Below are 18,454 nucleotides of genomic sequence, written 5' to 3'. Positions count from 1 at the left end.
ATTTAGTACCATCCCGATCTATCTCTTATTAATCTACCCCTTTCTGCTGTAAGTGGAGAAGTGATTAGACATGCATGGAAGGTTTCATGAATAATCCAGCTGCTACCGTTCTCAAGGTCTTGAAAACCTAGGACAATAATCTGATGCTTTACTATGGTTGGGAGAAAAGAATGGGAAGTTCACCAGGAAACCTTTCTATCTTCGGTAATGAAAGGAGATGGAGGTAGTTGAATCTCCATGGAGATTTATGTGGAAAGCAAAGGTCTCAAAGTGGCTGTCCTTAGCTAGACAGCAACACATGAGGCTGCTCTTTCAATGGACTCTCTGCAGAAGATACTGATAGAACTATGCTGCCGATGTTCCCTTATCTGAGGAGATTTAAATTAGTATACCATTTCTTGGTGCGCAGTGCGCCGTAAAAAGAATACATATGTTTGGACTGTATTCCTGCTGCTAGTGTTGAATTGGTGATGCCACATTTCGGGGAGATTTGGAAGAAACATAAGTGTTTCAAAGGAGAGAAAGCCGATCATGCACAACCAGAAAGCAACAACATACTCCGTATAATCCCATAAGAGGATGTACACATACCTTACCCCTACCTTTGTGGGGTAGAGAGACTGTTTTTGGTAGACCCACAGCTCAAAGAAAGTGTATTTAAAGTAGGATTGAAGGGAAATAACAACAATAAAATAGCAAGATGAACAAAACAAAGCAACAAGTAGTAGTAAAAATTGAAGAATAAGATATTACGTAAATACTAACTAACACTTCTAAATAAGGAGAAGATGAGAAGAGGAGACTCTACCCTTTGCCTCTCACACATAAAAGTACTACTACAATCGGCTACCTACGACCCTTCTACCCTAATCATTGTCCTCCATACCTTCTTCCTATCTAGGGGTCAATGTCCTTAGTAAGCTGAAGATGTGTCTATGTCTTGTCTAATCACCACCTCCCTCCATTTTTCTTCGGCCTACTTATACGTCTTCTAGAATCTGTTATAGTGTGCCTTTCACTCCTCCCTATGGGGCATCCTCGCACCTGCTCTTCACATGCCTAAACCATCTCAGTCTCGCTTCCCTCATCTGGTCCGCCATAGAGGCCACTCCCACCTTGTCTTGTATAACTTCATTTCTAATTCTATCTCTCCGAGTATGCCCACACATCCATCTGAGCATCTTTATTTCCGCTACCTTCATTTCCTTAATGTGTACGTACTTGACTGCCCCCTATAGAACAATGCAATTCTAACCACCACCTTGTAGAACGTACCTTAAGCCTTGGTGGTACATTCTTAATCCACAGTACGCCAGACGCGAGCCTCCATTTCACCTTCCTGCTCCAATGCAATGTGCGATATCATTGTCAATCTTCTTGTTTCCTTGGATTATAGACCCAAGATACTTCACACTTCCTCTCATGGGTATGACTTGTGTATCGATCGTCACTTCCACATCCGCTTCAGGTACTATATTTTAGTCCTGCTTCACCTGAAACATTTAGATAACATGATCTGTCTCCAAACTTCCAGCCTATCATTAACTCCATCGCACACTTCGTCGATCAATATTAAGTGATCTTCGAATAACATACCCCACGACACCTTTCTTTGGATATGCCACATCAATTTGTCTAGCACTAGCCACTAAGACAGATAGAAACGGGCTAAGGGTTGATCCCGATCGGAAGTGTTCCGAGTCACCTCCCACTGGTCATACCTGGGGATTGGCTCTATCGTACATGTCCTTCATTGCCCTTAATGTAAGGTACATGGATACCTCTAGATTCCAAATACCTCCATAGAACCTCCCTAGGAACTTTATCGTATGCCATTCTACGCCAATGGGTACCATGTGTAAGTTTCTCTTTCTATCTTCCCATCCCTATACTGCTCCATTAATCTCCTTATAATAAAACTTCTGGTGTAATCAATTAGGATAGCAAGAAAGGATTTAGAAACATTATGGAACTTTAGGAGAAGTTGAAAATGTAACTTCAGTTCACATAGCTTTGTAGCACTGACATGGAGCATCATAATCAAGAGAACATCAGCTTGCTTGCATATCTCATTCAGGACCTCATGTTGGATCACAGAAATCATGGATATCTTGCTGATGTTGTCCTTCGATTTTCTTTGACGGGGACCTGGTATGTTCTCAATGCTCTCAAATGGTAGGGATGCAAAAGAAACCGAGTCAGTCGGTCCAAAAATGTGAAGAATATCAATAAACTAAAGGAGACTATACCTTTCATATTTCACCCCCCTCCCTTGCTGATCCTTTTCTTCAACAGATAAATATTATTCAGAATTAGACAAAGTGTGTTCATGGTTTTGACTGATAGAAGTTCTGAAAGAGGAATGTTAACAATCTTTAAGTAGAGAACTTACCCCGAAAAAGGAAAACCTTAGTTCATTTTATGTGCATTTTAACCTGAGACTTTATGGAACTAGCGTAGCCCTGCACCTTTGGTCATATTATGCAATCATACAAACCAGCTCAGGTTCACAAACAATGGGCGGAGAATATATAAGATATAGTTGGAATCAGAAGCATCACTCATTCTTCTGATGCAACACACTTTTGGAGATCATAAAAGGTTTGTTGAGGACAAGCTTCAGTTTCTGGGATTAACTTGGGCCTCTCTGAATCCTACTTTTCAAGATTGATAATGGCATGTTTTTGATTGAAGTGATTAAGAGGGATCATTACAATTTTTTTGTTTCCATATCAAGCCTGCTTTGATAATATTGGTATGCTATGAGCATAATGGAGCAGTATGGGCAAAGAGGATTCATAGCTGACTCCAACATCCCTCGGAATGCAGCATAGTAGTAGTTGTTGTATCAGGGTGACTTTAAGCTGCATTGAATTTTATGGTTCTTTCGGTCATTGAGTGCTTCCTGTATGAATTTTAGTTCTACCAGAGATAATACTGGGGTTGGGGCTGTGCATAAATGTTTTCCTTTTAAATGAATGGCTGTGCTTAATTATTTGCATTGCCGAATTCTCTCTTTCTAGTATTATGTAATGCAAAACTTGGAAACAAAATTTGAAAGCTAGTTACTTCCCATTTTGTGCAACTATGTATGCTGATACACAAATGGGAAATAACTAAACTTGCATTCAAATTCTTTCACGTTTTGCTTTACCTAAACCGCTCATCTTATATCTTAACACATACACTCGAGATATAGAGAATTTGGAAATCCAGATGTGGATAGAATGGGAATGCTATAGTAACGGATAATCCATTCTATCTTCTCCTTTTCCACTTTGCCCTTTTTTTTTTTTTTGCTCTCTTTACTTTTTATTGAAGTTTAGATTGAAAACAGGATGACCTAAATTACTTGACATGATAAATTAGCGTCTCAAATCAACTAGCTTCATTTAACTATTATGCAAATAATATTTTGCTAAAGTTTCCCCTCCCAAACCACATGCAGGGAAATGGTTCACATGGCCATAGATGGCATGTGGCAGGTGTTTAAGCTTCAGCGGTCTACCTCTAGAAATGATTTTTGCCGTATAGCTGCTAAAAATGGAATTCTGCTGAGGCTCATCAACACTCTTTACAGTTTGAATGAAGCAGCTCGTTTAGCTTCTGCATCTGGTGGAGGTGGGTTCCCACCTGATGGATTGGCTCCTCGACCACGGTCTGGGCCACTGGACCCTGGCAATTCTTCATTTATGCAGACTGAAATGCCCCCTTATGGAACTGATCAGCCAGATATGCTTAAAATTAAGAACGGAGATCGTGTTTTGCCATCTGGAATGCAGGAACCTTCACGTACTTCAGCTTCACATTCACCAGATTCTCCGTTTTTTCGACAGGATGGTGAGAGACCCCGGTCAAGTAATGCTACAATGGAAGCTTCTGGTCTGTCAAGATTGCCTGATGGAAATTTAGTAACAAAAGATCGAGAAAGCTTAGACAGATACAAAAATGATCTCTTTCGAACTGAGATTGACCTTAGACAGCAAAGAGGTGGCAATACAAGTAGAATATCAACTGATAGGGGATCAAAACAGATGGAAGGGGGATCATATGGGTTTCCTGCTTCAACAGCTTCTCAGCAAGAGAATGTTCGGCCCCTTCTTAGTTTGTTGGAGAAGGAACCCCCATCTCGCCATTTCTCGGGTCAGCTTGAATATCACAATCTTCCTGGACTGGAGAAGCATGAAAGTATACTCCCTCTTCTACATGCATCTAATGAAAAGAAAACCAACGGTTTGGATTTTTTGATGGCTGAATTTGCCGGTAATGTTTCAGCTGCCTGTTAAATTTGTTGCCTTTGCTGTAGAAACTGTGAACTTTGCTGTCTCCCATTGTAATTGGAAAAGAACTGAAGTGTTTGTAATACTCCCTTTCTTATAAGGCATTGTCTTTTGATTATCACTAAGCAGACTCTTGTTTTCATCTTCTCTAGTGAGTAGGATTCCTCTAAATGCTCGATTAATTTCTGAACAGAGGTTTCTGGACGTGGAAGGGAAAATACTAACCTGGAATCATTGCCAAGAAGTCCACATAAAGCTGCCACTAAGAAAGTTGGAGGGGCAGCTTCTACTGATGGAATTGCTTCAACTTCTGGATTTGCATCACAAACTGCATCAGGTGTATTGTCCGGTTCTGGAGTGTTAAATGCTAGACCAGGAAGTGCAGCATCATCTGGAATACTTTCACACATGGCTCCCCCGTGGAATGCTGATGTTGCGAGGGAATACTTGGAAAAGGTAGCAGACCTTCTGCTTGAGTTTGCTGCAGCAGACACAACAGTTAAATCCTACATGTGCAGCCAAAGTTTGCTCAGCCGTCTTTTTCAGATGTTTAATAAGATAGAGCCCCCTATTCTTCTTAAGGTACTTCTTTTCTAGTGAAAATTTCTGTTCAGCAATGGTTTTATTATTATCACATAATTATGCTCATGATGGTTCGTTTTCTTTTATTTTCCTTTTTGTTTTGTTTCTTCTTTTGTTTCAGCTTTTGAAATGCATTAATCACCTTTCAACAGACCCACACTGCTTAGAAAATCTACAGCGAGCAGATGCAATCAAGTATTTGATACCCAATCTTGATCTCAAAGAGGGTCCCCTTGTGTCCCAAATACATCATGAGGTAATCTAAGCATATTATTCACGGGTTAACCAGAGTGCGTGTTGATGCATACGAATTGTGGAACCAAATAATTAATGGGATGTATCAATCATGTACATGAATTAGGATTTGGAGTGCTAATATTTTGATTTTCAGCGCATCAGCTCTTTGCTCCTATGATTCTTAGCAAATCATTCTGCTCACTCAGTGACACATAAATACCAAAAAAGAAACAAATAGAACTCCATATTTATCTCAATGTTATTTTTTAAAATTTCTGGGAAGATTTCTTCAATCCATAAAATGTGTATTGGTCTAATCAAGGTTTGCTAGAAAGTACGAATAATTCAATTTGGGAAGCTTATTTATATAAATTTGGCTATCGGCTTAGTCGAAGATTGCAATTAAGGATGTGAAAACTTTAGTATATAGTTTGTTTTTTTTGAACAGGGGCCATGTCATAGTCCTAGCTTTGCCACTTGTTATCATTTAGGGTCGTTTGGTAGAGTGTATTAGCAAAGATAATGCAAGCATTAACTTTTTGTATTAGTAATACCTTGTTTGGTACACTTTTTCATGCTATGTATAACTAAATGTGTATTAAGGTGTGTATTATTAATACCATGGATTCTAGGTATTAGTAATGCAAGAGTTTTAATGCATGCATTAGCATGGTTAAAGATCCCATTGCCCCTCAAAATCTTTTTTACATCGTTTCCACAATTATTGTGAAGGGTATCTTTGTAAATAGTTATTTTTGTGCCATGCATTGCTATTTTTAATACTCTAAACCAAACAATGCATAAAATAGTCTATGTATAATTAATGCAAGCATTACTAATACAATCATTATCAATAGAAGCATTACTAATACACTATATTTAGCATTATTTTTATACACTACCAAACGACCCCTTAGTTGGAGATTGTCAGCTTGTGATTCGTCAGTCGTAAATGGCTATTCTGATGGAACTTTGAACACTGATTTCTTAAAAAAATTGTTGATAGAAGTAACATCTTGTATTCATTTCAACAGCAGCACCTGGAGAGTGCTGAAGGGGTATTTACAAGTTCATGAAAAGAGCCTGGGTGAAAACTGTCAAAAACTAGTCTAGCCTATAAAATCTATCAAATCCCCTATATATCCCCCAGTAAATCCTGATTACACCAAAAATATAAGAGACTAAGACAATTCATCCTAAATCTATGGATGGAGTTGATTTTGTCTTCAAAAAGTCTTTTGAGTTTCTTGCTTTCCAAGCTATCTACCAAATGCAAGCAGATATTAGCTGCCACCAGTTCTCTTTTCCATTTCTGTTGCCTATTCCTGATGAGTATAGTTCAAAAGTAGTTTAGGCATGGCCCAGCTAACACCAGGAATACAAAAGAACATGTACGACAGATTTGCAGTTGTCTTGCAATGAATGTAAAGATGGCCATTTGTTTCCACGTCTAATCCACAAAGTAGACATCATGAGCAAATCTGAAAACCTCTTCTTTGTAGTCTTTCATGTGTTAGGCATGCTTTCCTAACCACTAACCAAGCAAAACAGGAGGAGACCTATAGGGGAATCTTGATTTTCCAAATAAGTTCCCACTTTTCAAGGCCACACCACTGTGTGGAGGTTCTATGATTATAATTCCAGTAGGCAGATTTGACAGAAAAATCCCTTACAATTCAACATCCATTTTGATTTGTCTGGTATATCTGGAGATCCTGAAAGGTTCCAAAGTTTGTAATAGCTCGGCTACTCTGTCAATCTCCAAATCATTTAGTGCTCTTCTGAATAGCAGATTCCATCCTTGATGGTCCCATACCTGGTTTATCTTTGTTTGTTGTTGAAGGCTAATTGAGTAGAGATCAGGCAAGAGGGTCTTCAATGAGTTCTGACCTGTCATGCATCATCCCAGAATATGTCTTATTTACTCCAGTTGTGGGGAAAAGTATGGATTTAAGTTTTGAAAGCCTATAGTTGTGGCTCTTCTACAAGTTAAAGGAAACAATTCCCCCTACTCAACCATAGCCAGACCTGCTGTCACTGTTTGTTATTTTTCCTAGTAAGAAGTGCTTGTAAAATGGCTCATAAATTAGAACCATACTTTGATCTGGATATAGATAGAGTAAGAGCTCTCAGCATGGTCTATTTTTTTGTTTTATCTTGTTAGTGAGTTGTGATATCTTAGGTTTACGCTTGCATGATGCTCATGGATCGTTTCTTGCATTTTTTCCTTGCTTCAGGTTCTAAATGCATTGTTCAACCTCTGTAAGATCAATAAGAGAAGACAGGAGCAAGCTGCGGAAAATGGAATTATTCCACACTTGATGCATTTTATCATGACCAGTTCTCCATTGAAACAATATGCATTGCCTCTTCTATGTGATATGGCTCATGCATCACGTAATTCAAGAGAGCAGCTTCGCGCTCATGGTGGGCTTGATGTGTACCTGAGCTTACTAGAAGATGAACTCTGGTCTGTCACGGCATTAGATTCCATTGCTGTTTGTTTGGCACATGACAATGAAAGCAGGAAAGTGGAACAAGCTTTGCTTAAGAAGGATGCCATACAGAAAATGGTCAAGTTCTTCGAATGTTGTCCAGAACAGCATTTTCTGCACATACTGGAGCCTTTCTTGAAAATTATCACGTATGTCATTTTGCAAGTTCTTACTTTACCTTTTTGCCTCTTGCAAATGTTGTGTGTTTTTCTTTGTTTGACTTGAGGTTAATGAATCTGCCTACAATTGGATGACTCTTCTGGAAATGTGGTTGATTGGAACAAAAGCAAAATGGTTAAAGTTTGACCATTTTGGCTTGGTAGTAGTTTAGCTGCCTGCAAAATAATTCTTCTGTTTTTCTGGATAATTTTTATGCAGGAAATCATCTCGAATAAATACAACTCTGGCTGTCAATGGATTAACACCATTGCTTGTCTCTAGACTTGATCACCGAGATGCTATAGCTCGACTGAATTTGCTCAAGTTGATAAAGGTGATTTATTATTGCTTTTTGAGTGGTTCTATTATGGTTCTTGCGACCTTCTAACATATCTAAATGGATTGAATGGTCTTCCCTGTATTCCCCGTTGGTAACTAATTCTGTCTCTCGCAATCAGTGCTATTTTATAGTAGCAACAAAAGACATGATGATATACTTGATGAACATCCTTCTACCTATTCACTCTCTGCCCTGTCCCTTCTGACTGGGCAACCTCCTTCAGACAACATGATATTGTCCTTTATAAAAGTTGTGTGTTGAATACTGCATAGCATCAGTACCAGCAACCTGAATGGTAATTACTAATTAGTGTTTGTTAAAAGAAATTGCTGATGATTTCCTCATAATTTCTTTGACGCCAGGCTGTGTATGAGCACCATCCGCGTCCAAAGCAGCTTATTGTGGAGAATGATCTACCTCAAAAGCTTCAGAATTTGATTGAAGAGCGCAGAGATGGACAGACTTCAGGTGGCCAAGTTTTGGTCAAACAGATGGCGACATCTCTGCTTAAAGCTCTCCACATAAACACAGTTTTGTAAATTATTACTGCTGTATATTTCTATGGTTTCAGGTCTGTAATTAGTCCTTTTACTTGGTTTACATTATTTGCTGTGCTATGGGTGTTTTTTAGTCCCCCTCTTTCCCATGTAATTATAATATCCTTTGGTGTGTCTGAAAGTGAGATGCTTGTATCAAATTTGTGAATTTTTCTTTATGGAGTTATGGACTAAATGATCGGTTTTATTTATTTGTACTATAAACTTAAATAGTGCTCTCCTATGTGGCTGATAATAAATCGTACACTTTCTTAACTCTCTTTCACCAAAGAGTTAGCATAGACTACAACAAAACGTGGGAGAGGAAACAAAAATCTTCCATCACTTAATTTGGAGATTGACCTTTCTTTCTCTTCGATTGGTGCTATCTTTTATGAAGAGAATGAATCTTTTCTCGAAGAATCAGAAAAAAAGGGGTCAACCTCCTGCCGGAATGATTTGGAGGATCCAAAACAAGAAATTTCATATTTCTGTGTCAATATGCCACTTGACTAAGAATAAACAAAACATGTTTTGTTACAAAACCTGAGTATGAGAAAAAGCTTTTTCTCTAAGTGTAGAACTAAGAAAGAGCAAATAGTGATTGATGGACATACGAGACACCATACAGATATAAATGTTGGGTTTACACACATAAATTGATGTTTTCATGTTGACAGAAACTCCCCGCGATTTCCTCTTCTGAGGAGGGTGAGGGGGTAGGGCAGCCAGAGACAATGATATTAAGTAACTTGATCATGCAAGTACCAACTCCTCTTCAACACAACACAGGATGATATAGGACAAAATACAAAAATATGCACATTGTCACCACTTCCAAAATATGTTTCAGACAACGATTGTACATCTTAAAGCAATCCATGTCAAATTCAGCAAAACTCATCAGTAACAAATTTTCTCAAGACTCTGTTAACAGAGCATCCAGAGTAAACGTTGCAACAAAATGCAGTACAAGAAAGCTAATATGTCACATAGTACCAATAAATAGAACATTCTCTAATTTCTCGCCATGACATACTTGAATCCTACAATACAAACCACTCAGAAAGCAAACCAATGCACCCATACACAACCATGTTCAGAAGATTGGGCACTCCAGTCTTTTATATCAAATCAGCCACGTTCATGGGCATTTCATCTATCTGGGTACTGTAGTATTGCTCTATGTCTCTCAAAATTTTAATATCATCAGTCTTCACAAAATTTATAGCAACACCCTGCAACCCATGAGGGAAAAACAGTTAATCACATGAATGAGACTATATAGTGATGGTTCTTTTCAGAGCAATTTGTAGGAAAAGGATGAAAATATCTGAAGGATTCCTAATCAAACAGAAGAAAGCACAGTTTTGAAAGTAAATTTATTATTTTAAATTGAAGCTTTGAAGATGGGGATGCTATAATGAAGCAACAATAGTCAGAAGGATATATAGTAAAGCAAGTAGAATATTATCTGCCTCTGCATTAGTGAGCCGATTGTCAATAATTAAGAATATTTTTTGTTCAGGAGTAATAATTGAGAGTAAGAAAAACGCTCTACAGAGACGCCATTGTTTAGCTGTACTTATTATTGGATAATTATTATATTCATCTGCTAAACAATATACATTGATTAGACAACTTTATAGCTTTTTGTAATCATATGATGAGCTTAAGTTGACTCAAACGGGCAGAATTGTACTAAAAGACGATTAAGTGAAGGTTATAATAAATAAGGGATTTTGATTTACGAAGGAACACAAGAAATATACCTTTCGACCAAAACGACCAGACCGACCAATGCGATGAATGTAAAGCTCTCTGTTGTTTGGAAGGTCATAATTAATCACCAGAGACACCTGAAATCGATATGGTAAGCAAAATGTGAGACAATATAGCAACATCTTTTTGATAATAAAGATAGTACAGGGGAAATATTCCCTAGATGCAGCAGCCAAAGAGATAAGGAGACTCAGACGGCAATGTGCTTGCCACTGTAGGTCAGGATACTGAGTATAAAGCAACTCAACATTCTAACCATTAACAATTGTTGCATTTGAAAATCATATTATCACTGCATTCTTATCCTTAATAGGAATAATATCAGGTATGCCGAAATACATTTGCGATAGGAAAACAGCTTCTTTTATAGCTTCTTCATTGTACACAAGGTTATCAAACATCGGAAAATGTACTTGCATACAATTGCAATAGCTGCGTGATTATACATGAGGGATGTCATACATTTTTTGTTAACCTTAGATTAAAGAATATGAGATCTATCCATCAATTTCAGTAACTATTGCATTAAAAGCCATATACGTCCAAAATTCCAGTATAACTATTGAATTAAAAGCCTAAGTCCAGCACTTTACAATCTATCAATGGATTCTGAATCTATGTCTACACTTTAAAAGCCTAAGTCGAGCACTTAAGAGATGCGGACACAGGAAATGTTTAATATCTAGAATCAACTCCAGCGTTAAAAAACGAAATCAAACACTTCTACAATATATCAAGAAATTCTGAATCATTAATCCTGCATCCCCTATGGCACTGAATAAATTTCGAGATGGGGAAGAGGGAAATGTTCCCTAAATTAGGACGGAGTAGATATCCTGAGAAAAGTCTGCTCCTCTCTTCTACTAATTCTTCTAATCCTTTGAAACCTTTTTCTCATCCATACTAGTTGACTTTTGCAGCTAGCTAAAAAAAGGAAGTTATACATTCTAAAATGAACTGCACATCAGTATGCATAGTGATTAAGAAAGTAACATTATCTGAAAGCTTTGCAAAGAAAAAACAGAGGAAACTTCTTCAGAAACTGCGAACACCAGATCAGTCCCTGTAATAGTCTATAATTGTTTGCTTTACAAGGCTGCAAAGCACTTCCATCACTAAAAAGAATAGTATTTGAACAACAGTAACTTATGTTGGACCTTTCCAATTTCCTGAACAAACTCTACCAGCATAAACAAACTCATATTTACATAATGTTAAGCTTGGATTGTTAAAGCAGACAAAATTAGTAATAGCAGCTTTCAAACAAATTAGCTATCACTTATTAGAGAATTTAACTATGGTGTGGAGGCGGTTAAAGAGTAGAGAACATAGAGCTTGCCTGTTGAACATCAAGTCCCCTCGCCCAAACATCTGTTGTGATTAGAACACGAGTTGTGCCACCTCGGAACTCAGCCATAATAGCATCTCTCTCCTTCTGTGGCATGTCTCCGTGCATAGATGAGACTGTAAAATTATTCTCACGCATCTTGTTAGTTAGCCAATCAACCTGTTACATTAATCGCACTTCCTTTAGAAAGACGTCGTACAAAAACAAATGCACTATCTGTGTAAGGGGGAAAAGAAAGAATAAATTTGGAATAAATTGCTTGGTTTTTCTCTCAAACATGTTGGAAAATAAATTGTATTTGCAAGTAAGTCAAAAATGAGGGGAAAAAAGTAATTCCTACTCAAATTACACATTTACATGTATTATAAACCTTTTGTATTTACAATTCCTTATTTTTTAATCAGGATCCCATGATTACAATTTAATGTTGACATTCTTAACACACACACACTCCTCAAGTTGGAGGGTAGCTGTCATATGCTCCAAACTTGGCGGAAATATACTTGTTTTTGGAGCCACACAGTGACCTTATACCCCGATTCAATTTTTTGTAAAATAAGATGACACTCTTGACTAAAAATGCTTTGTTTCTTTCATGAAACACTGAACTAGAAGCGATGTGTACTACAGCCTGGTTGTCGCAGATCAATTACATTAGTACATGAAAGTACAGTGATATACTTTTTACTTCTCCCGTTGATTTCTACAGAGAACTCCATTCACCGAAAAAGACTCTAATAATAACTGAATGATATCAAAAGCTTTCCAATAACTCACAAATATAAAACATAAGTACCATAATGAAAAACCCCCAAAACAATCAAAGGAAAGCTCCTAATATTATGATCTCTTATTTAAGGCAACAGTCCATTACAGTTCACTTGATTTGTCAAGAAAGAAGTCCACTATGATTCACTTGGGAGCACAAGAACAAGGTGACAATGTTACCTTTCGTTTTGTGTTGCAGAAAATAACAGCCTGGGTGATGGTGAGTGTATCATAAAGATCACACAGTGTATCAAATTTCCACTCTTCTCTCTCCACCGCTACAAAGAACTGTTTGATGCCCTGCAACAATACAAAAAGACATGAGCAAAATAATTCTAATGAAAATTATTACATCAGTAATCATTGTGACCCTTCATCTGCTTTCCTGAGAGGGGACTTGTGTGAGAAAAAGAACAACCCAAATCAACACTTGCCTCTAGAGTCAATTCATCACGTTTTACAAGAATCCGAACAGGATCTGTCATAAATTTGCTTGTTATCTCCAGAATTTCATTTGGAAGAGTGGCAGAAATCAGTACAACCTGCAGAGTCAATATATGATTATATATGTCAAACGTTTATATACTTGTCCAGAGGAGGAGTGAGAGACAGAAAGAGAGGGAACAGACACACAGACACATGTCCAGTGCTTAAAAGTACAGCAGGAGAATCTAATAAAAAATTTCAGTTCCATTTTGCAGTTGGTGGGAAGGGCACAGACCATCTCTTGTCCTCTATAAAGCAAAAAATCATACATAACAAACAGCAAAGAGGACTCTATACTAAGAGAGCAAAACAACCAGCCAATTTCATTCCCAGATTTTACCTCAAAAAAAAAAGAGTACAAAACATGCAAAGCAAACTGGATTCTTGATTTTCTAAGCTACTGGATCACACAATTGAAGACAGAAAAAGCAAATCCAAACATAGAATTTACACAGAATCTGTAGGCTTCAACATAGGCCGCATGCAGCACAAGCATTGCAATTCAAGCAACACTACCAACAAAGTGTGATCAATGATGGATCAGTGAGGAGCTGCACAATGTATATGATTCACTGGTGGGTAGCCGCACACCAAAATTTAAAAGCTTACGGACCAGTTCTAGGTGAAGATTTGTAATATAACTCAATCGTTTTGAACAATAGCTTTTTGTAGAAATAATCACTTAATAAGCAAGAATATGAGTTTTTTTTATGCATTTAGAATAACAGACAACTCACCTGAAGCTCTGGTGGAAGATATCTGTAAACATCATATATCTGATCTTTAAAACCACGGCTCAACATCTCATCAGATTCATCCTAACAAAATCAGAAGTATAGTAAGACCCTCAAATATTTTAATGGAAAAGTAATCAGCTGAAAAAAGATTCAACAAGCAAGATAATTATGAAGGTAAAAAGCCATAAACTTACAAGAACCAATAATTTTATGGCCCTAGTTCGTAAAGTTCTCCTTTTAATCATGTCACAGACTCTTCCAGGAGTTCCAGAGACTACTTGTACTCCATGCTCTAGCTTTCTGATATCTTCACCCACACTTTTGCCTCCAATACATGCATGTGCCTGTATGTTAATGTAATCTCCAATAGCCAAAATCACCTTTTCCGTCTGAGCTGCAAGCTCCCGTGTAGGAGACAATATCAATGCTTGTACCCTAAGAAAACACAAAGGAAATCACTCAGAATTCCTGAGACTTCATGAAATAGCAAACTGCATACAAATTCTGAAGTTTACTTTTGATGAGCAAATTTGGAACTTTAAAAGTGGCTAAAAGAAAACTACTTTTAATCCAAAAGTCCATTCCTTATTGTTCTTGCCTCACCAAAAAAAAAATCAGGAGCAAAAGCTATCATATGTTGATACTAGATTTTCAGCCATACTAGAAAGTAAAATAACCTCACGTGTAATAAATTGTTAACATTAAACACATCCATCATATCCGCATTTCAATAAACTCAGCCATACGAGTAATGAAACACCTCACCATCATTAATCATAGTGTATAATAGACAAACTAGCATGTGGATTCAGGATTTTAAGACTCTGGTGAGGAGCACTCCTCAGTGGCAATGGGAGTAAGCCTAGTACAAATAAATCTACTTCCAATCTTTTTCAAATATACACATAGAAACAAATCTACAACTCCTCGAACTGTATCCAACCTTTGGAATGATCAGAACACAATGGAAGAAAAACATCCATAGTTGTGTCTTAAGAATTTGAAATTCAGTAGAGAAAAAAAAACTCTAATTGTAGAGAAACTACCTATTTGTCCTAAAAAACAATTCAAGAAAAAGTGTTTAGTATTGATGTGAAGCAATAACAAATTAAACAACATGACTAGTGAGAATTCATATAGCCAAACTACAACTAGCTTTGGGTTGGGGCATAGTTGTTATAGTATTCGAGTGAAACAGAATGAATTCATAGTGTCAACAGCAACTAGGTTGAAGATTGAGGCAAAACAATGTAGGTAATTTCCCTGGGAAAATCCAAAATATATAGTGGGAAATTGAACGAGAAAAATACTTTCTAACTACACAACTACAACTACATAAACAAGGTGACATGAGTGGCGTTGGAATACATACTCGGAATTTTTGGTATCGACAACTTGGCAAACGGTAAGGGCAATCATGGAGGTTTTTCCGGTACCGGATTGTGCCTGAGCAATGACATCACGGCCGGATATAATGGGCAAGACAGCCCGTTGTTGGATGGCAGATGGTTTTTCGAAGCCGTATTGGTAAATCCCTCTAAGAAGGTCATCTTTAATCCCCATCTCAGCGAAACTCGTTATTGGTTCAACACCTTTGGATGTCTCGAAAACTAACCTGTCTTCCTCCATCGGCGGCCTCCTCCTGTTCGCCGGAACAACCGACCCTGACGCCACCGCCTCCATGAATAATTGAAAGAAAATTTGTAACTTTTAGCTTTGTGAGAGATGGAGTTCCCGACGAAGAAAAAGCCCTAATAATCCTATTTTTATGTATGTATAATATAACGTGCAGAGTGGGTCTAGCTGGATTGTACTGTATCAAGTAATACTTGTACATCCCGACCCGACCCGACCCGACCGAATTCACTAGGGTTTGTTCGAAAATGTTTTATTTTTCGAAAATAAGTGGCTTATTATCATGAAATTAAAATATGTCTAGTACTCTGTTAATTGCTACACTACAATTATATCGGGGTCTTTTCCTATGACAGTTGTACATGTTATGTTCTTAGTAGAGGTTTCTTAAATACATTTGTGATTATGTATATGTAAAGTCATTTATTTTAGATATACTAGTTTGACCTTCATTTGTTATATACAATTTTATGATTTGTATTACTTGTTATGTTATGTTCCTCATCGGGATCCATTTTTATATTGAATGTCATTAGGTTCTTTTTCACTTCGTCTTGACTTGGGCCGGGATAAGTTTTTAAACCTTCAAATTGGATATTAATTAATTATTATTTAAATGTTGAATTCATGTATAATTTTTTTGCAATTTTGAATTTAAGTCTTCATATTGGCTTTGGTCGTGCTTCTTTAGTTGTTCTTTATTAACTACTCTTTATAGATGTTTATTTTCAATTGTCATAAGAATGACGTGATCTCTCGTGAAGAAAACAAATTCATTCTCAATGTTCACACTAGATTAATAAATATGATTTTTTTTTCATTATTGTAGAAAGACCCTAAATATAATATTACAGTTAAGTTTAGGTTAACCTCGCATTAAGTCATCGAGTTTGTAACATAAATATATAAAAAATATCAAATTATTTTTTCTAATCATAAAATCAAATTAGAAAAATAATATTAATTTTCATAACTCCTGAAATGTTTCTTTAAAAAAGTTTTAAGTGTATGATAATTAAAAGAAATGGTTGGTTATATTAACTTTCTGAATTAGCCTAATATCACTATTACCATGATAGATAAATTCAAAATTTATTTGTAACGGTCCATTAGGTCGTTTTGAGTACTATAGTTTATTATTTCATAAAAGACTCTTCCAATAGATTCTAAATGGGTATTTTAGACTATTCGTAACTATAGTTATATAATTAAGGGAGTAATTTAAATAATTAATATAGTTAGTGGTTAAAGAAAATAACATTAAAATTAGTAATGGACCACTTTTACCACTTTTATAATTAGTCATATAATAATTAGGGTAATAAATAATCAGTAGAAGAATTATTTTTTTTGAAGAGACGCGGTCGGAGGACAAGATTGAAACGACGACTGTAAGATATTCCATTAATTTTTCCTTACTTTGCAAAAGATGAATAGATAATAATGTAGGAAAGTTATAACATGTTAGTGTAGGAATTACTATATTCTATTGTTGGGGGTGAAAGATTGAGTGTCGTTTGTCGTGTTAAAATTCCGTCGAATCAATGTATTGATTTAAGTTTAGTTTAATTATTAATGTTGGATGTAAAGAAAATCAATAAGATTGAATAAGAAAAAGTGGGGAACAAATCTTTAGTAGCTGAATTAGAAATCGAGTCACACTTCTATGCTAGATAAATATGGAATTGTCATGGCTATTCTACCTGTATCCACGTGGTTGATGAGTCCACGATTTGGACTCATTTAGGGCTTTATTTGGATAGATTTTGTGTCCTCAAATGCTTGTTTTGTACCAATAACTGATGTAAAACCCTTGATTTCCAGGTATTTGGATAGAGGAACAAAGCATGGACACTAATTTTCAAAAAAGAACAAAGTGAGCTGAAAGAGCGAATAAAGAAAGGCCTGGTGATCACCAAGTCCATTTGGCGAGTCGCCGATTGGCCATTTGACCGCCTAAAGTTCTAGTGTGCCAAGCCCTGAAGGAGAAAATCAAGTCGGCGAGAGAAAGGAGCAGTCAGCGTGTCGCCGAGTGGTTCCATGATGTAGTGTTAGATCGCCCAAAGTTACAGAACTTGAGGATGCAGAAGGCCAAAGCAAAAAAGCGATGGAACTGACCAAAGGGCGGATCGCTGAGTTGATTGGCGATCCAGACTTACTGCGTTGAATGGTCCTTCGCAACATATTTTTGGCGACTATAAATACGTTTTTGAACATTTAGTTTAGTATCAAAGTTTTTTATCATAACATTTTTTTTATTCGAAACATTTAGGAGAGTATTTAGGAGAATATTTTTCCTTAGCTTTGAAGAATTGAAGTTTTCCATTTTTGAGAAATTGGAAGTGGGTCTTTGAGATTCTTCAATTTGGACCTTTGTAAAGAAGAAATTAATTGTACCTAGTTGATGGAAACACAATTTGGTAACAATTTCGATCTTTTTATGATGTCTAGCTAAAACCCCAATTCTTGGGGTGTGATTTTGTGATTATGGGCTGATTTAGCTTATGGGTATTGCTAATTGTTAGTTTAAATGTTGTTTAGAAGTCATTTCAATCCGTAATTATGGTTAAAATTAAAGGATTGTAGTTGCAAATGCAGTTCTACCTTCGTGTTTTTGGCTTGCTTGAGAGAGAGGTTTTAAAACCTAGATTACTGAATTGATGGTCTGTGGGTATTGGGTTGTCATGGGTTCAGCTCGAGAGAGTGAATCCTAAATCCTTTTCCACACATTCAGCTCGAGAGAGTGAATGGACTAAAGCGTAAGCTGTGGGATTCGAACCTAACTCATTTAGTTAGGTTATTATACTGACTAGCGATCGTTGACACTTAGAATTGGATGAAGTGTCCCTGATACGTTAATCAAAATGACGCCGCTGCTGGGGAGTGGTGTTGGTTAAGATTCTTTAGTTAAGTTGAATTTTGTTCTTGTTAGTTATAGTTGAATCTACTTGTCTTCAGTTTTAGTTTTTGTGTTGCTTGTCTACCACAGAATAAAGGAGCAGGTCTTGTAGCAACGACAAACCAATGGACCTCTCTCCTTTGAGGATGATGATTCTTAGGGATAACATC

At 36.8% G+C, this 18,454-nt stretch overlaps 2 protein-coding genes across 5 annotated transcripts in view; one reads left to right on the top strand and one right to left on the bottom strand.

The window, feature by feature from the left end:
- LOC125844725 (MAP3K epsilon protein kinase 1-like) overlaps positions 1-8,837 on the top strand; it is a 468,061-nt gene extending 459,224 nt beyond the window's left edge. For all 4 annotated transcript variants that reach the window (XM_049524054.1, XM_049524055.1, XM_049524053.1 and 1 more), the window contains 6 exons: positions 3,449-4,263; positions 4,474-4,862; positions 4,984-5,118; positions 7,337-7,743; positions 7,973-8,087; positions 8,456-8,837. In XM_049524054.1, the coding sequence (XP_049380011.1) occupies positions 3,449-4,263; positions 4,474-4,862; positions 4,984-5,118; positions 7,337-7,743; positions 7,973-8,087; positions 8,456-8,632 (2,038 nt within the window). In that variant the 3' untranslated portion in view covers positions 8,633-8,837. The remainder of the gene's footprint in view (positions 1-3,448; positions 4,264-4,473; positions 4,863-4,983; positions 5,119-7,336; positions 7,744-7,972; positions 8,088-8,455) is intronic.
- A 677-nt stretch (positions 8,838-9,514) lies between these two features.
- LOC125844734 (eukaryotic initiation factor 4A-3) lies at positions 9,515-15,513 on the bottom strand. The gene is made up of 8 exons (XM_049524065.1): positions 15,123-15,513; positions 13,945-14,185; positions 13,751-13,831; positions 12,962-13,069; positions 12,708-12,827; positions 11,751-11,918; positions 10,402-10,488; positions 9,515-9,867 (listed from the first exon to the last, which is right to left on the bottom strand). The coding sequence occupies exons 1-8, from the start codon at positions 15,431-15,433 to the stop codon at positions 9,754-9,756; spliced, it is 1,230 nt and encodes a 409-aa protein (XP_049380022.1). The 5' UTR covers positions 15,434-15,513; the 3' UTR covers positions 9,515-9,753.
- Between the last annotated feature and the right edge of the window lie 2,941 nt (positions 15,514-18,454).

Source organism: Solanum stenotomum, chromosome 11, assembly GCF_019186545.1.
Source record: "Solanum stenotomum isolate F172 chromosome 11, ASM1918654v1, whole genome shotgun sequence".
Lineage (NCBI taxonomy): Eukaryota > Viridiplantae > Streptophyta > Magnoliopsida > Solanales > Solanaceae > Solanum > Solanum stenotomum.
This window is presented reverse-complemented; position numbering and strand designations above follow the sequence as displayed.